At 42.5% G+C, this 17,794-nt stretch overlaps 1 protein-coding gene across 2 annotated transcripts; it reads left to right on the forward strand.

Moving 5' to 3' along the window:
* The first annotated feature begins 142 nt into the window (after window positions 1-142).
* Window positions 143-17,206, forward strand: LOC109059731 (RNA-binding protein Nova-1). Of its 2 annotated transcripts, none has more exons than XM_019076896.2 (4): window positions 143-1,019; window positions 8,185-8,328; window positions 11,540-11,706; window positions 12,586-17,206. In XM_019076896.2, the coding sequence occupies exons 1-4, from the start codon at window positions 863-865 to the stop codon at window positions 13,603-13,605; spliced, it is 1,488 nt and encodes a 495-aa protein (XP_018932441.1). In that variant the 5' UTR covers window positions 143-862; the 3' UTR covers window positions 13,606-17,206. The 2 variants fall into 2 exon arrangements, with proteins under 2 accessions (XP_018932441.1, XP_018932442.1); XM_019076897.2 differs by lacking the exon at window positions 143-1,019 and adding an exon at window positions 3,588-4,133.
* The last annotated feature ends 588 nt before the right edge of the window (window positions 17,207-17,794 follow it).

The following is a 17,794-nucleotide window of genomic DNA, read 5'->3' on the forward strand; positions in this document are numbered from 1 at the left end:
TAAATAATCTGCAGTGTTGCCTCAGGAAATCGACGTAAATTGCAAAATGCAATTTATTTCACTTTGTAGCACCCGATAGTTGCTCTTTATTTAATAACCTCTATATGTAACATAGTGCTATTATGTTTACATGTATAATTTGAGAGTTTAGTTAAAGAACAAGTTGTTAAACAAGTGAGTCTGAAACTTGCTTCAGTTGAAAAGCTCTTTTGGAGGATGAGACCCGTGACGTCAGGAGAGCTCTGGCGCTCTGGCTCACAATTGGTCCAGGGATGCTGCGCGAGAGCTCTGTCACCCGAGCAGTCGCTGCCGCGCGCTGACCAAGACTCGCGCATCTCAAACAAAATCTTCTCTTTACACTACAAAACAAACGGACTGACACCGTCAACAGCAATACAATATACCCAAACCCCGGCGCCGCTGTGCGGACACCGAAAAGGGGCCATCGAAACAATGTTGTTTTGAACTGTCTTTTTGTTCTGATAGTGAATCTTGGTTTGTTTATCTTTTCGTAGTTTGTCAGGCAATGGTCGCGAGGATCTTTTTGGAGAGGGCGCTGCGCGTGTGCGTGTGGGCTCAATAAACACAGACGTCTCAAGTGTCTGGTGCGCACTAATGAATAGACTTCACTGAATGGATTTTTATATTTAGAGCTTTAATGCGCCTCTTCTCCCAACGGGAAATAGTGGACCGCGAGGCAGAAACGGACGCGCTCAGCGTCCTCGCAGCATGGCATTTTTATGACCTTTTAAAGCGATAAGAAACACACGGACAGCTCGGACAGGAGACGCTGGACGGTTTTTATGTGCTTTCCAACGGATTTCGGTGCGCTAACGCGGTGTAAACCCCAGCCAGAGACAAAATGATGGCTGGCGGGGCAGTTCAGCAGAACGGGATCTTCTCTACTCCTCAGCACCTCTCACAGTCGCCACACATGGACCCGGATCTCCCCGATTCCCGAAAGCGACCCCTGGAAACACCTACTGAGGCGAGCAGCACGAAGCGCTCCAACACAGGAGGTAAGATCAGTCAGCGCTCGGGCCTGCTGCTCCAAATAAGTCGTGTCAGACGAGACTCCCGTGGGTTCGAGTCGCGTGCCTAGTCCAGTTTTACGCGTGCTTATCTAAAATATCTACTCTTTAACCCTGCAGGGGTTTAGATGGTTGGGTTTGAGAGATTTGTCCATCGAATTATTTATTTATTTTTTGTTTATAAAGTGGCAGTTTTAAGCACCTGTGAAAATTAAATGCGTTAGCAACGTTACAGTCAAATAATACTAAAATTAAAACGGGTCGCATGTGTCCAGCCTGACCCTGTGTGACCCGGCGGGGTGATGTGCATTGTGGCGGTGGCCGTCCCTTAGGGACTGAAGCTAAATTGAGCAGAAAATGAATGAAAGGGAGAAAGCGCACATGCTGCTGTAGTTTAATCCCTATTCATATGCAGTAACAAGACTCCAGTGCAAACAAAAGATTGAATTCCCCTCTATAGCGTCGTGTGGAGCTCTTAATACATATCCAAAAGAGCATTAGGGTCCGTCTTAAATTAGAAAAAAAAGTTTCCTTAAGGGTGTTATGGTCATTTAAATCACTTTGTGCTTACAACAAAACCGCTATTAATTTTCTTTATATACTAAGTCTTTTAAATGCACGTAGTATATAAAGTAAGGTCAGTTTCTAGGCAGGCTTTTGTGCCCGGTTCAGATTCTGATCCATAGCCTATATCTTCGGACTTTGGTCTGAGTCATCGCCCTTTAAATAATTGTTGAAAAGGTCACATAATAAAGTTCTGTTCTGGAGCGCTTATTTTACTGTGTGCGTACGTATTTGGATCTTTTGGACTGGAGCGAAGCGTAAAGTAACGTAGTGTGTAAACATTTCTGTGAGTGTGCTCACGGGGCGGTAGATCCCGCTGTGGAGCTCCGCTGCAGCTGTCCAGCGACTGTTTTATCACCCTGCACACTGCCGTGCGCGTTTGACAGATAATGCACAACTTAAGGTTTTCATTGTTCAGAACTAATGAGGTGAGCCGAATATGTTGGTCTATATAGGATTGGTTTTAAGGGTTGTATTTAGGCAAAGTTTATGTGTTTAATTCGTTGAGGCCTCGACTTCTAAATCTTTTACAGATAACTGGACTATAAACCAGTTTTATTTATTAGCAGGCTTACTGATTAGTACTCGCTATTTGTGTAGATAATTTTGAAATAAAATCAAATCAGTGCAGAGCTTACAACCTGCAGTGATACATTAACTGCATTATTAAACTACTTTCAATTAAACCACTACTGATGCAGAAAATCAAGTTTTAAAAACTCATTTGATTTTGAAATTGAGTAGAAATTACAGAAAAGATTGCGACAATTTAAATGGAGGGAAAGGAAGAGGCTGTTATAGTGATGAACATTTTAACTAGTGTGTATGACAGCATTTGTCAAAGCATGTAATTGAGCACAGTTTAGAGATTATACTTTTATTTAGTCAGTAAGTTATGTCTTTGTTCATTAGCAGTTCAGATCATCATTCATTCTGTTCACCTATCTAGCTTTGTTAATTAAGACATAATCCTATCAATGAATGAACCCTTCCCCCTTGCATGACCTTTGGCCTGAAGCGAGCGACGAAGAGGATGGTCAGTGATGGAGATCCTCTTTATACGCTCCCTTTTGTAAACAGTCATTGATTGCTGATGCTAATTTCACCAGTGCACACACAGTTAGTTACTTAGCATGTGTGTCTCTGTGTGTGTGTGGCCTCTCACCAGATGCAATTAAAATGGCATGTTAATGTTGCTAATGGAGGTTTTGGCAGAGCTATTTATGTTGGTGTTTTTGTGTGGTTCCGTATTAGATCAAAAGGTGCGAGCGAGAGAGCGAAAGCGAGCAAGAGAAGGACACAGGTGCCCTTGCAGTGTGTGGTGACGTGAGTTGACTGTGAATTGGGCAGGTGGTGGAGAAAGGAGGGGCTAGATAGAGAGAAAGAGAGGCTCATGTATTCTAGAATGTCCAGTGGATGTGTTGAACGTGATCTGTTTGCCTGAACAGAAGCATCCATACTCCTGTATGCTGCATCCGAGACACACAGCAGAGCACGTCAATATACCTAGTATTGGATATGTAGAGAATTTATCAAGCTCAGCTGAAAAAAAGCTACTATGTAAATGAAGTATGACCCTGGGACGAAGCTCATAGCCCTCCCCCTGCCACGTACGCCCGCACCCGCACACACTGGTTGGGTATAGTGTCTTTGGATTTATAGGCAGTAATTTAGTTGGCCGGCCCCTTGGCGCTCTGCGGCAGATCCTTTCTGCCATTTTCAAAAATCTCTCTCTCTCGCTGTTTTCAACATGGCCGTCCAAGGAGCCCACCGCCTCCCCGCTTTCGCTCTATACCTCCTCTCCATTCACGCAAGGTCACTCCCTCGCACTTTCTTTCACTTATTCTCTTTCGTTTTCACTTTCTCTCCCTCCGCAGCCTCCCTCCATCCTACCTTTTCATATTTCACCCAAACGTGAGCGAGGCGCTACGTCTTTTATAGTGCTGCGTCAAAGTGGCGAGGGGGGGCAACGAGAAAGAAAGCCTTGGTGTGTATGTGCGAGCGTGTGTGTGTGTGTATGTGACGCTGGGGAGGGGTGCGGGGTGATTGGACACGCTAGGTGCCTCTCTGTAGAATGCAGCACAGGGCTGGAGCTCTTGCTGAATATGGATGAGAAGGAAAGCAGAGGGTGATGCAGTAGGAAGATTCCCCCGTTTGTCCGCCTCTGCCTGAACAATACCAAGCTTCTCCGCTTCAAACACTCACTCACACACACACACACACACGCGCACACACACACTCACACACGGCAATTGCATTGCCATCACACACAATCAGAGAAAGAGAGAGAGGGAAATTGAGGGAGAGAGAGCAAGAGAGAGAGAGAGAGACGGGGGCTGACTGCGGGTATGGAGGGGAGGATGCGCTGACGTTGTCCCCCTCTCGGATACGAACCTGGGGAAAAAGGTTGACTGGCCACATTCCTTGACGGCGGCAGAGCTCCTATGATCAGCCTGAAGTCGGGCATCGCTCACCGGTCCAGCCTCTCGGCATCCATGGCTATCTGAACCCCACCTCCAGCACGCTACAGCAGAATGGGTAAGAGATTCGGTCCCCTTTTGTTAACTTGTTGAATGCGGACGAGTTGACCGTTTCGCTTTGCGTATTTCCTTTTTTTGCCCTTTCTTTTCCCATTCTCCGATGGCGTCTCTTCATTTATTCTGTGAGGAGAGGCTTGCTTGTCCTTGCAGTGTGCCTAGGACAGGCCCTCCTTTTCACATGCAGAGTGTGTGTGTGTGGCATGGGGGTGGGGGGTTTTAACAATACAATCCCTCTTGACCCACTCCCTCTGTGTGTTTGCATGACACTCTGTTCACACTCTATGTGCTGTGTGTAATCATAGGTTTGAGCCCATAACTGTCTGAGTGTGTTAGTGGCTGTGTAAGGATGGCTTACTGGCAAACATCAGCAACAGATTGTATTATTTACTCAGACACTCACTGCTGAAAACCTGTTACACCAGCTTTCCTTACATCATCGCCGCAAGCAGGAGCGCATGGGTGAGGAGCACTCCCAAAGCGCTCGCCATTCTCAAATCACTGCTGCATGAGAATGTGCCCTAGGTTCTCCTTTTAACAACAGGTAAGCGGCAGCCGACCTTCTCGTTGGATCTTTGCGCCTTTGGAATGTCACCTCAGAGTCATCTAGGAAACAATTGTGAGGCAGCCAGGATGGAAAGATTGAAGTTTTCATTCCTCGTCGGCCAAGGTCAAACGGTCCTCACGCCGCCACTCTGTAAAAAACGGCTGCCGGAGGTTTCGCTTTCCTGCGACGCTGTAGTGAGCCGGTGCGCCGTACTTCAGTGATTGCAAGAGCCCTAATTGCCCTTTCTCTTTCTTTTCCGTTCTTATAATCTCACTCACTCTTTCCTTATCTCCCCTCCGGCTGCACTCTTCAAAAACCTCCATCATGGATTCCTGAGCATGTGTCCACTGCGTCCTGTCCTCTTCCTCCCTTCGCTGCAAACTGCCCTCATTAAACAGTCCCTCTAACAGTGTCTGCATTCATTCCATTCACACTCGCACCCTCCCCTTTAACAGACCGGTCATTGATAAGATCGGGATCTGCCCAGCTGTGTGTCTTCGTGTTTGCTCGGCTGCAGAGAGCATCGTGGACTAGAATCCTATCATTGCCTGTCAGTCATGTGTGTGTGTGTGTGTGTGTGTGTATGTGGCAGGGAGCATTGAGTCGGGTGAGGCAATGATGTAATGCATATCCCACTGCGCACCTGGAGCGCTGCAGAGGACAGGTACAGATTGAACTGCTCTGCAAGGCTCCGTCCAGATATAAGTTGTATCCACTAGCCTCTCTCCAGGGCCCTACGAAGGGAGCTAGTGTCCTTGTGTGAGCGTTTGTGTATGACGTAGTCACAAGATAAAGTATTTGTCGTACGCTGTGCGTTTTATCAAAAAAACCCTGAGGTCAGTTCCAGTGCAGAGAATAATAAATCTCTCACCCTCTGACATTTGCACATATTCATTTAACAAATAATTTTCACTAGAGTGACTGAGCACAGAGCAAAGCCAGTCAGTCAGGGAGAGAGAAAAGAGAGGGATGGACAAAAGAATAGCAATGCTGCAGATAACAGCATTTAGATCTGTATAACAGAGATGGGAATACAGTTTTTATTCTCCTTTTTTCACAGTTTCATGCATTTCTATAGGAACGTATGGAAACGAGAGTGATTGGGTAGCTCTGTGTTTTTCTCGAAATGTCTTTTCAATTTAAATTCTGCTCGAGTATCGTTCTAACTGTGCATTGCACGTTCAGCTGCGCTTAAGCGAGTTGTACTGCATGTGAGCTTGCTTCTTTCTTTCCTTCTTTTTTCCCCTCCTCTTTCTCCCCTGTTTTTTGTGTTCCTGTTAGACTAGATAATGTATTACAACTGAAGCTAATGTTCACTTTGATCCTGGTGCCATCTAGTAACTGGCCCTCCCACTCTTGGCTTGATTGTATATGCCTGGGCTGACAATTATGTTTTTCTGGATTTCCCAGATTTTCTGGTATTAATGGGATTGTCTGTATAGTATGATTGATCATGTATTGACCGGACTGGCCTTCCGATTGTGAGAGTGTGTGCTGCATTTCTGGAGGAACTGCACACGTCGCTCACTACTGAAACATTCACACCAGCTTTAGTGTACAGGTGAAAATGGTGGCGTATACGGCATGTAGTGGTCTTTGGTGTTATTTAGAATGTATCAAATGTTCCCACAGGAGAGTCAATCAGAGTTGCTTAGAGACCATAATATTTTCACCTTCTCCCTGCTGCCCCTCCCCTCTCCTCTTCTCCTCATCTGTCCTCTCCCCTCCTAGTCGCTGTTTTCCTCTACCACTCTCTGGAACAGTCTTTTCCTTTCGGTCGAATATTCCTTTCTTCCTTCCTAACACATCGTTCTCACCCCAGCTTCTACTTCTATATTTTTCTCATCCTTTGTATGTTTTCTATTTATTATTAGTGTGTTTGCACCTATCCTGCAGTCTCTTACTCTCTCTCTCCTTGTATCTCTGACTCTCTCTCCTCCTCTCTGCAGTGGAAAAGGGTCAGCTGCTGGAGATTGGGGGCATTTGAGTCTGCGAAACCCATCTTATCTCTTGGATTTACTACAGTCTCTGAAAAACACTGTTATAGTACACAAACACAATGTACTTTTGTACCTACTTCCATTTTGTCACATAATACATTAATATACTGAAAATAAGAAATGCCGTCTTAGCTGCAAATCAAATTAAAACCGTTATTGATTAGTTTTAGCTCTGCCACCAGTAACATTTAGATGGGTATATCAGGTATTCAGCATGACTTGAGCGGTATGATGTCACTGGGATCTCATGATGGAATATATTTGCATGTTTAGTGGTGAGGGAGTTTGATGACTCTCATGTAAAAAAAATTTTTTTGAGGGAATGTAATCGCCTTCTGATTCTTCCCTTGCTTTATCAGTGGACTCTGGGCCATATGTTGTGTTTAGGATGTGTAATATTGTGGTTGGAGGGGGAAGCCTCGTCCCCCCCCCCCCCCCCCCCCCCCCCCCCCCCCCCCCCCCCCCCCCCGGGAACCTCTGAGTGACTTACGTGCTGTTGGCTGGGTTCTTCAAGACAAATCTGAGGATTTAGCATCCATATGCTCCTGCCTGAACAGCCTTCCAGGCAATTACCCACAAGCCCACGGCCTCAGTATAGTGCAGCGCTAGAGACTGCCTACACACCACCCGCCACACACTCTCACTTAAACCTCAACTTCTGACTGTGACACTGAACCTCCATGCTGAGCATCTGAGCGGATTGTCGGCTGGCCGACCATTTGTGTATGTGAGAGAGAGAGATGGCGAAGAAGATAGTGAAGGACACAAAACACAGAGATAGTTTGGTTAAATTTAGACCTCTACCAACCCAAAGCAGGTCACTTTATCTCTGCATGGGGAAAAAGTGGGACAGAGGCAGAATCAGCAGGAACTCATCAGGGAGAGAAAGAGAGTGAGAAAAAGTGTAGAAAGAAGAGAAATGAAAAAGGCAAAGAAGTGAACAAAAGAACCAGCTGGTACTTTTCATGTTAGTTTGTATATTGTTTCAAAAGGAGGAGCCATTGTGAGATAATGATGGTGCACTCAGGTGGCCTCTGGTTGGCTTTAGGTTTTCAAACTGTTACATAATCTTACTGCAGTTTTACAGAAATGTGTAACACATCCCAAAAAATCCTCTGAATGAAACATGACTACAGATTGCATAAAAACAAAAAGCAATATTCAGCTATATTTAAACAGTATTATGGTTGTACTTTATTTTGTACATACAATGTACTTACCTGATGAGATGAATGGGTAAAATAAGGTAACTACATGGGTTAAGATTAGGATTAGTGGTAGGTTCAGGGTTAGTACATAGTTATTTCCCAGTTATTGTAATCACTATAATAAGTACATAGTATGTACATGTGGAACAGCACTGTAAAATAAATGTATAATTATTAACTGTTATATACAGTGAATGTACATCTCAGACCTTTCTGCGACGCTGTTAAAAAAAATATTAGAATTGAGATGCTTTTATCTCTAATTTTGTGTTGTTGTTTGTGTGTGTGTATATGCAGAGGAGGGTGAATATTTCCTGAAGGTGTTGATTCCCAGCTATGCCGCTGGTTCAATCATCGGTAAAGGAGGGCAAACCATCGTCCAGCTTCAGAAAGAGACTGGAGCCACCATCAAACTGTCCAAATCTAAAGACTTCTACCCAGGTATGAATCTAATCTTCTATCTGTCTTAAATAATGATGAACATTACTTATTTCAGAGCATGGCACATATTGTTTTTGGTTTGTTTTAATTGAAACTGTTCACTTTACCTCATCTATTTATAATTTATGTTATTAGATCTGTGTTATAAATCCTCACAGTTATATCATTTCATTTACTGTGCAACAGATGGCAGAGTTAATGGTGCCATGCATAAATCTCTTTCACAGTAAACAACACTCTTGAAAAAAGATCATTCAAAGTATCAGTAACAATTTTACACTGGATTTTTAGAGATAAAAAAAATGTTAGAGGTTCTTTTGTGGCATCAATCTGTAACAATATTTTTGGTCATAACTGGAGTCTTTATTTTTAGGAATGAAGGATGAGTTTTACATTTTTTTTATGCAATCTTCAATCCCACTGATAAACTTTTTTTAACACTAGTAGATTTTTGCAAGCTGAAAATCTAGAATACTAGAAAACAACAGGCTTGTACGTTTTCTGAATATTATGCAGAAAGTCTGACGGAGAGCTACACCGTGGTAGATTAATGTGAATGTGTCCGTTTACAGATGTTGGCCTGTTTGTGTCATTGACTATAGTATCTTTTCCTCCATGTGCCATTAAGAAGATGCTTTATGTTGTAGCGTGAAAAATAAAATCGGCAGAGAATGACAGTGGAAAATGTGCCCATAGGGAGAGAAAATATGTGAGAAAGAGAGAGAGAGAAAGTGTGTGTGTCGCAGCTGTGAAGCATACAGCTGAATATTATGAGCATAATTTGATTATACTGTGAATAGCTATGTTTTCATTCATTAAACACACCCGTTACAACTAAAACTATCCTGAGACCACCTGTTCTGCCGTTCATCCTTACCCTACTGACACATACAAACACACATTCTCACTTGTCTTTTCATTTGCTGCGCAGTTTTATTGTCCTGCAAATTCACCTTTCATCATTCCACCATTTTCCAAATATTTTTTTGAACATTTATTTTCAGTGCGTTCATCATGAGAGCACAACATCATAGTAGCACACAAAGTAATATATAGTACAACCAGGGTTGTGCACTATTCAAAATTGAGAATACCTTCAAGTTCCATTTGAGTTCCTGAATTTGAAATGAATCCTAAATTTGAATCGAGGTGTAATTCAGCAAACAGGATGCAAAATTGCAATATTAATTTCAATTGTTTTTTTAATTTTCTAAAGAAGAAAATCTATACAACTAATATAACTGTTATAAATCTGATAAAAAAATCAAAGTTTGCATGTTGCCTTGACAAAGCTTTTTTCTTTTGACGTGAATTTTTTTTTTATTTGTTACAATTTATTTTAGATATGAAGTTTGGAAGGTGATTTCTTTTACTTGTGAGGAACTTCTTAAATAAAAATGATAATTAATAAATTCCTCTTCAGTCATTTCAGTTCAAAATCAAATTCAACTTCCTGTGTGCTGTGACCAGTTTAATTACATTCAAATTCCAACTCATAAATTGAAAGGAAGTTAATTCTTTGATTCTGAGTTTTGCCTAGTTTACAACAAGCAGTGCTGCTCTGGCACAACCACCAGCACATCCTCAATCATTCTGGTCTCTGATAAAATAGCAGCTTCTCTTCCAGACCTCATTTATCTCATGAGACATTGAAAGGGAAACATTTAAACTCTCTGGCTCGCAAGAGAGCTATAAAAAGAATTCACCTACAGCTGAGCGGTTTTACTCCAGCAGTTTTACCACACACACTGTAGCCTGTCACAAATGTAAATTACAATTCAATCTTTTCCTAAAACTCATTTAACTGCAGACGTTTACCACAAAACACACCTCCTGAACAGGAGAAGGAATGAAATTAACACAGCACACACACTCATCTGCGTAACTTATTGGAGCATATTTTATCTGTAATCCTTTGACATCTTGAAGACCAAATGTTGAAACTGGGGGAGAATTTGTTGCTTCAGTGTGTGTGTGTTGTGCTGTGTTTCAGATATGAATAAGTGTGTGATATTCAATCTAGTGGTAAAAAAAAAAAATCACAGCCGAGTAACAAACACTTGGTCAAGTATGCATGTGTGCTGGAGCAAACACACACATGCGGCTATATCTCTGCACTGTTGCCCAGAAACAAACACACACTACCAACAACCTACATGCCTTCGTTTCCCACACCTCTCTCCCTCCAAATGAAATGGAAGATGATCATGACAATATATTTACAACATCAAATGATACTGTCCACCACAAAACTAAACAAATCCTTACTTGAATTCAGTTTGACACAATACGCAGAAGACTGTGTGACAATAATTCATTGTAGACTTTGCTGGTCATGGTAAAACAGGTCCAGCCAAGCATGGGTTCATTGGTTCACACAGTTACAGCGGTATTCCATACAGGTCAAGTAGATGTGTGTGTGTGTGTGTGTGTGTGTGTGTGTGTGTGTGTGTGTCCTGGACATTTATTTGCCGTGTCCCATTGGAGGGATGTGGATAGAGAGGACAGGTTCAGAATTCTAAGCATTCAGAATGAATTACATCATGCAGCCATAAGTTTTTTCCCCCTGTGTTACAACAGCCCTTTTCATTCTTTCTGATAGTTGGATTTATAAAGAAAGGAAAAATAGCTTCTTTGACAATGTAATGTGTGTCTCCATGACCTTAAATATATGGCTCAAACAATAGAGCATGGTGCTTACAGCTCCAAGGTCATGGGTTCAGCTTCCAGGAAATTCATTTAATGATAAAATGTACACCTTGAATACAGCTTTGTTAAGTTGCAAGTTGCTTTGGATAGAAGTGTCTGCCATATTTAGGAATGTAATTGATAATAAGAAGAAAAGCTCACCAAATCAGCATATTAGAATGATTTCTGAAGGATTGTGTGTCACTTAAGACTGGAGTAATGGCTCCTGAAAATGTAAAATGTAACAATTTTAACAATTTAAAATGTAACAATTTTAACAATTTAAAATGTAACAATTGTAATAATATTTTACAAAACTACTAATTTTACTCTATTTTTCATCAAATAAATGCAGCCTTGGTGAGCATAAGAGACTTTGTTTGTAGGTAGTGTAATATGCAAACAGTATGTGTTGATACATACATAATATAATTTGATGTGTTTACATATTTTGCGTTTTTAAATTTTGCATGCAAACAATATATGCTAACATTATGTTTTTCTTTTGTGTTTGTTTGGTCAGGTACGACAGAGCGTGTTTGTTTGATTCAAGGTACGGTGGAAGCTCTGAATGGAGTTCATAACTTCATCGCTGAAAAAGTTCGTGAGATGCCTCAGAGCAGTCAGAAGACCGAACCAGTCAGCATACTCCAGCCACAGACTACTGTTAACCCTGACCGTGTTAAACAGGTTAGTTTGTGAGGTTGATCTTCCACACCAATTCCAAACAGTTGTACAAGTTTTTAGTTATTAAATGTATGATGTAGAGTTAATCATATAAGATTTTGCAGTTTAAGAATTAAACATGCAAATTAGTTATTCCCCTAAACCACAGCTTAGTTCATAGTATCTGTAATATATTAATTAGTTAGCTTACATAATGACAGCACAGAAAGTTAGTACATTTACATGAATATAATTGAGTATAATTAAGTTTTGCATAGTCAAGCTACAGTTTTCATCTGTACATAAGCGTTTACATGACATTTTAGAAAGGTGAATTATTGCTTTAGTCTTACTGAAATCAATTTCTAAAGTGCATGTAAATGTACTTACTGCCAGCTATCTGACAGTGATAAGCAACACTGAAGACAGGCAAATATACCAGCCCAGAGGAGGCAGAGGGCAGGGCAGGCTGGTGGTTGTTCCCCAGGGAAAGAGTGGCTGAGAGAGGGCAACAAAGTGTTAGAGCAGTGGGTTATTTTTACCTGCATGATCCTTGTAGAATGAGAAACAGAGGGAGTGAGAGAGAGAGAGCAGCTGCAATGTAAGACTGGGGATCAACAAATGGCTGATATAAGCACTGACTTAAGAGCCAGACCTTACACAGACACACGCACACATACTATTATACACTCTTAAACATACGAGCATACAGGGTTTCATATGGTAAAATGTGAAATATATAACAACAATTTTTTACTGTATAATTGTGGAAAGAAATCAAACATCTACATAACCAGCACAGACGCACTTGAGTTTATTGCAGTATCTATTTTTGGGGTTGTGTGCAGTCTCATGCATGTTATTCTGTTCCTCAATCAAAGTGACACTCCCCCTCCTCCACAGGCTAAACTGATCGTGCCCAACAGCACAGCAGGACTCATCATCGGTAAGGGTGGGGCAACTGTTAAGGCTGTGATGGAGCAGTCAGGAGCATGGGTACAGCTTTCTCAGAAGCCTGAGGGCATCAATCTGCAGGAGCGTGTTGTGACAGTGAGCGGGGAGCCAGAGCAAAATCGCAAGGCCGTGGAGATCATTGTTCAGAAGATTCAGGAGGACCCACAGAGCAGCAGCTGTCTCAATATCAGTTATTCCAACATCACAGGCCCTGTGGCCAACTCTAACCCAACCGGATCCCCCTTCGCAAACTCTACAGAGGTGTTACCTAACGCCGCAGCGGCAGCTACAGCCTCCACGCTCCTTGGCCAGGTGGGTCTTGCGGGCATGGGTGGGTTCCCTACCGCCATGTCAAGTCTTTCCGGTAATGATCTGCTTGCCATTACATCTGCTCTGAACACTCTGGCCAGTTATGGCTACAATACCAATACTCTGGGGCTTGGCCTCAACCCGGCCGCTGCATCTGGGGTGCTCGCTGCCGTTGCGGCTAGCGCCAATCCAGCGGCTGCAGCTGCCGCCAATCTGCTTGCTACATACGCCAGCGAGGCCTCTGGAGGGGGCGGTCACCCTGTCGCACCTAGCTTAGGGGGCTTCTCACTGGGCTCCCTAGCGGCCGCCACAGGGGCATCTAACGGTTACCTGAATCCCTCATCCCCGCTGGTGGCATCATCTCTGCTGGGCACAGATAAACTAGCAGAAGGTGGGAAGGAAGTGGTGGAGATCGCTGTTCCGGAAAACTTGGTCGGTGCCATCTTGGGAAAAGGTGGCAAGACTCTCGTGGAGTATCAGGAGCTGACAGGTGCACGGATTCAGATCTCCAAAAAGGGAGAGTTCATCCCAGGCACACGCAATCGCAAGGTGACCATTACAGGGTCACCGGCAGCAACACAGGCTGCCCAGTATCTCATCAGCCAGCGAATCACATACGAGCAAGGCGTCCGTGCCACCAACCCTCAGAAGGTGGGCTAGGGATGGACAGGAGTGGGGAGGGGAATGATGAAAGTGAAGGAAACCAGAGAGAATGAAGAGGTGACTGAATGAATGAAATCAAGGGAGAAATGGATGGGTTGGAGAGAGAAACATGTCCAAATATTTAAACACAAAATAAGGACGATAACAAAACAATTGAAAAAAGATCTGATGGAACGGTGGATAGATAATCTGTTTGGGGAGAAATGTGATATTTTGTGACTGAAATTCTGCTGTGTTTTTAAAGTTGTGTTACGTTGTCTAGGTCTGAGTATCGTGCCCTGGGGCACTCAGAGAAGAAGGAGATCAAACCTCACTTCCTCTCTCATAGCCAGGGTCTTTTGGATTCTGTGTTAAATTTTTGGCTTCCATTGCAGAACCCTCACAGTTTAGTTCATACCTAATCCACACCCTGAGCAAGGAGATTGGAGTTCGAAGAAGTCCCCCTTTTGATATCAGTAAATTCAGCTTGCAACTGTAGTGTAGGCCTGAAGTGAAAAGGAAGATACCTATTAACCATTTCCATAGGTACTCTTGGTTTCTCCGCTTATTGTTTTCAACTGAGACTTAATCTCAAACACCTGCTGAAAGATTTCAGTCTGCATTACATTACTAATATCTCTGTGATTATGGTCAGTTCACAATCAGTCTCTTTTAGATTTACTCAAACCTGTGATTCCAGGTTGATCTGAATGTAAATGTACTTCCTGATATTTTTTTTTAATATATGTAAATAGAGTATCAAATTGAGATGCTGTTGAGAGTAGATAACTAACCTTCAGACACAGGCAGACAGAGACCGACATCATACGTCAAAGATCAGATACTCAGCATTAGAAAACTGGAATGTAATACACATACATACAAGTGCAGTTTAGTCACAGGATCCCACTTTGGTGCTATAAGAAAACACATTTGAAGAGATTTTGTTGTCATATCTACTGATTTTAGTATTAATGGGAGAGTTTCTCTGATCCCTCATGAATTATTGGGGGCATTTTGCGATTTACTCATGAGACTGAGAGCGAGTGGATATTCAAAAGATCCCGCCAGAGCAGAGACACAACAGTAGGATCTTAAAAGCTGTCTGTTTTGTCTCATTGACTTTTAACTCTTACTACAGAAAACCTTTGGACACTCTACCAAGGAATTGAAGTCCTTAGAATCCTGAACTTGAAAAATAATTGGACCTGTTTAGACAGATGTACCTCTTAACTCCTCCTCATCCTCTGAATGGAGGAGCCAGGCAATGTCTGTGCCTGTTTTGTTTGAAAGGAGCTCAGGTTGTCATACCTCATGTTTGTGAAGAAGGAGAAAGATTTCCAGTTTGTATGCAGTGCAGCAAAGTCTTGGGTGCATTACAGATGCCACCTCGTTCACGTCGCAGTTAATCCCTGTTTGCGTCAGACTGGCAGCAGAGGTGCGGTTGAGGTAGTGAACGAGAGACTAAAACGACACAGCTTTTGTAACCTGTCTGAAGTCATTCGAAGGCCAGAGGATGCTACTGTAATGACTTTCGACCTTCAGCCTTCTTCAGTAAAGCGGCATCGCTGCGAGGCAGGCTAACTGATCATAATTCTGCTTCCTTTGAGAAACCAAACTCCAGGCCGTAGCGTCAGACGCACAGCTCCGTTTGCCCAACGTTCTAAAGAGTTTCACGAGCCCTCCACCTTTTCCACTGATCAACAGGTCATCAGTTTCACAGACTGCTGGTGATAGTTATTCATTAGTTAATTCCACAGTTGTACACTGCATCAAAATGTTTGCTGCTAACAGCATTTTCGGTCTTGCCAGCAATTGGCTCTTGCATGGAGAGTAAGCAGGAGCTCCCGTACAGGGCGAGTGATCGTCTCTGAACCACACTGTGAATCCAGTGGCCTGACGCCATCGCAACTATGGAATGTACTGTACATATTTCACACCATCGAGAGCGTGTCCACAGAGACCCGGCATGACGGAATAAAGCAATGAAACCGAGCGAGCACAAGAACACGGGCCATGAGGCTCCGCTGTAGGAACGTCTACCTGTAGTTTACCTTGCTCTTTCACAAGACCAGAGGTCGCCGAGGGTCCGATTCCCCCCCCGGTGCCCAGGCCTGTCATTAATTAGCAGATCTCCATTTGAACCCTGGACTTCTATATATAACAACACTGCACAGCCCAATCTACTGCTGACCTACATACACACTCTAAAAGACATTCATCATCTCCCTCCAACTACCAGCCCTCTAATCTACTCGCTAGAGGGGAAGCGGAAACGTAGAAAAAGGAGGGAAGTGAGAGAGAGAGACGGAGAGAGAGATGGCGAGAGAGTAACCTATTTATATCCATTACATAATTGTGAGGAATATTAACATTTCCACATCTCTCATGATTGCTGTTTAAATACCATTCAACATACCATTTAACATGCCATACGCTTAATGTACTCCCGAACTATTTACTATGTTTCAGTACCAGCCGTGAGACATCAGGTTCTCCGAGTATAAATTATTGTTCAATACTGTTTGGAGATCAAACTGTGTACCTGATTTCAGAAGCACAAGCACTTGGTGCAGCAATATGAGGGTAATATGATTACAGAAAAGGAGATGTCATTTATATTTGGAGAAAAATAGCTTGTTGACACTCATGACATTAGGATTAATTCTGTCTCTCACTCTCTCTGTGTTGTCTCTCTCTGTCTTTGCACTACCTCTTTTTCTTCCCTCATGTCATGCTCACTTTTCCAGCTTTCTGTTGTCTCTCCTTTCCACTTTCGCTTTCTTCCCTTCCAGGCTGCCGGTCGCCACGGATGTGTTGTGTGTGTGTGTGTGTTTATTGCAGGGGGTGTGTGTTTCCACAGGGGCCGATGGGTATTCTGCCCTGTCGTGAACACCATACCTCTGGATTAATACGCCACATAGTCAAACATTAATACATGTGATCAGATTCTCGTGCTCTCTGCCTGATTGATTCAGTATTCTACCTTAAACTAGCTAGAACAGGGAATCTGTGCTCTGAGAGAATGTAGAGGTTTGTAAACCCAAGAACTCTGGGTAAGAAAAAACAAACAAACAAACAAAAAAAACAATGACCTATGGGAGATGGATGTGAAAGCCACCTCAAACTCAAACGATGACGTCACTGTCGTTTGTGCTCTGTGTTCTCTCTCCTCTCTCTGAGAACTATCGAAGATCATTTCTGCATTTTTCCTTCGTTTTTTTTTTTTAATGAAACTGTGGAATCTGTCGCGTCTCATGTTCTTTGTGTATTTTGGTGTAGTTCCTCTAGTTTGTGGTCTAAATGCAGTCTTGCGCTGTTGGTTTCAGTGTGTGATTATCCGTTATACTCGTGTGGATGATGAAAGTGCCAATCAAGCCTGGTTAAGAGTAGCTTTGCGATTTGTTTGTGCATTAGATTTGCTCTCTTTGGAGTGCTGGTGTCCATATCTATGTCATTGATAATTTTAGATCGACTTAAAATGTAAAGAACTATTGGAAGCAATATTGTAGCATGTTGTCAAGTTTTGTGTTTTGTTATGTCTGTTGTATGAGCCTTTGGATTTACTACAAATTTTGAATGAATAGGTTTACATGTACTTTTTTGTAATACCGTAAGTTTAAAAAAAAATAAAAAATGCTGCTATTTGATAAGTGAAATATACAGAAATATTTTAGTTGAGGGGAAAAAAAAAAAGTCTGGTCTGTTGATTAGGATTGTGCTCGTTTTTCAACAGGGGTATAAACGAGGTGTTTCAATATTAATTACATAGACGCAGTAATAATAGTCAACCTGTGCCAAACTAGATCTTCACAGCTTCTCGACATGTAGGTGTGTGATGAAACATTAGATATCGATAACTTATTTAGAAGCATTGAACAAGTGCCAATCAATCAATATCTTTTAGTTCCAATGAAAAGATAATCAGCGAAGGGAAAAAAAAAAAGACATAGCGCAATGTTAGAATTGTTTTGACCCCAGAGCTGCATAGACTAAGAGAAGAATTGTTTTCTGCATCTATATGGTTTTAATACACTCAGTAGAGGCATCCTGTGCATTCGTTTGACCTGTGGCTTCCGCACTGCTTTTAAGTCATATTGTCTCTGTAGGTCGGCATGGAGTAGGCATACACGTTATACGCATTCATAACACAACCATTTATGAAAGTGTGTTTTGTGGATTTAGGTGTTATCTTTTTGCACGTCTC

This window comes from Cyprinus carpio, chromosome B5 (genome assembly GCF_018340385.1).
Source record: "Cyprinus carpio isolate SPL01 chromosome B5, ASM1834038v1, whole genome shotgun sequence".
Lineage (NCBI taxonomy): Eukaryota > Metazoa > Chordata > Actinopteri > Cypriniformes > Cyprinidae > Cyprinus > Cyprinus carpio.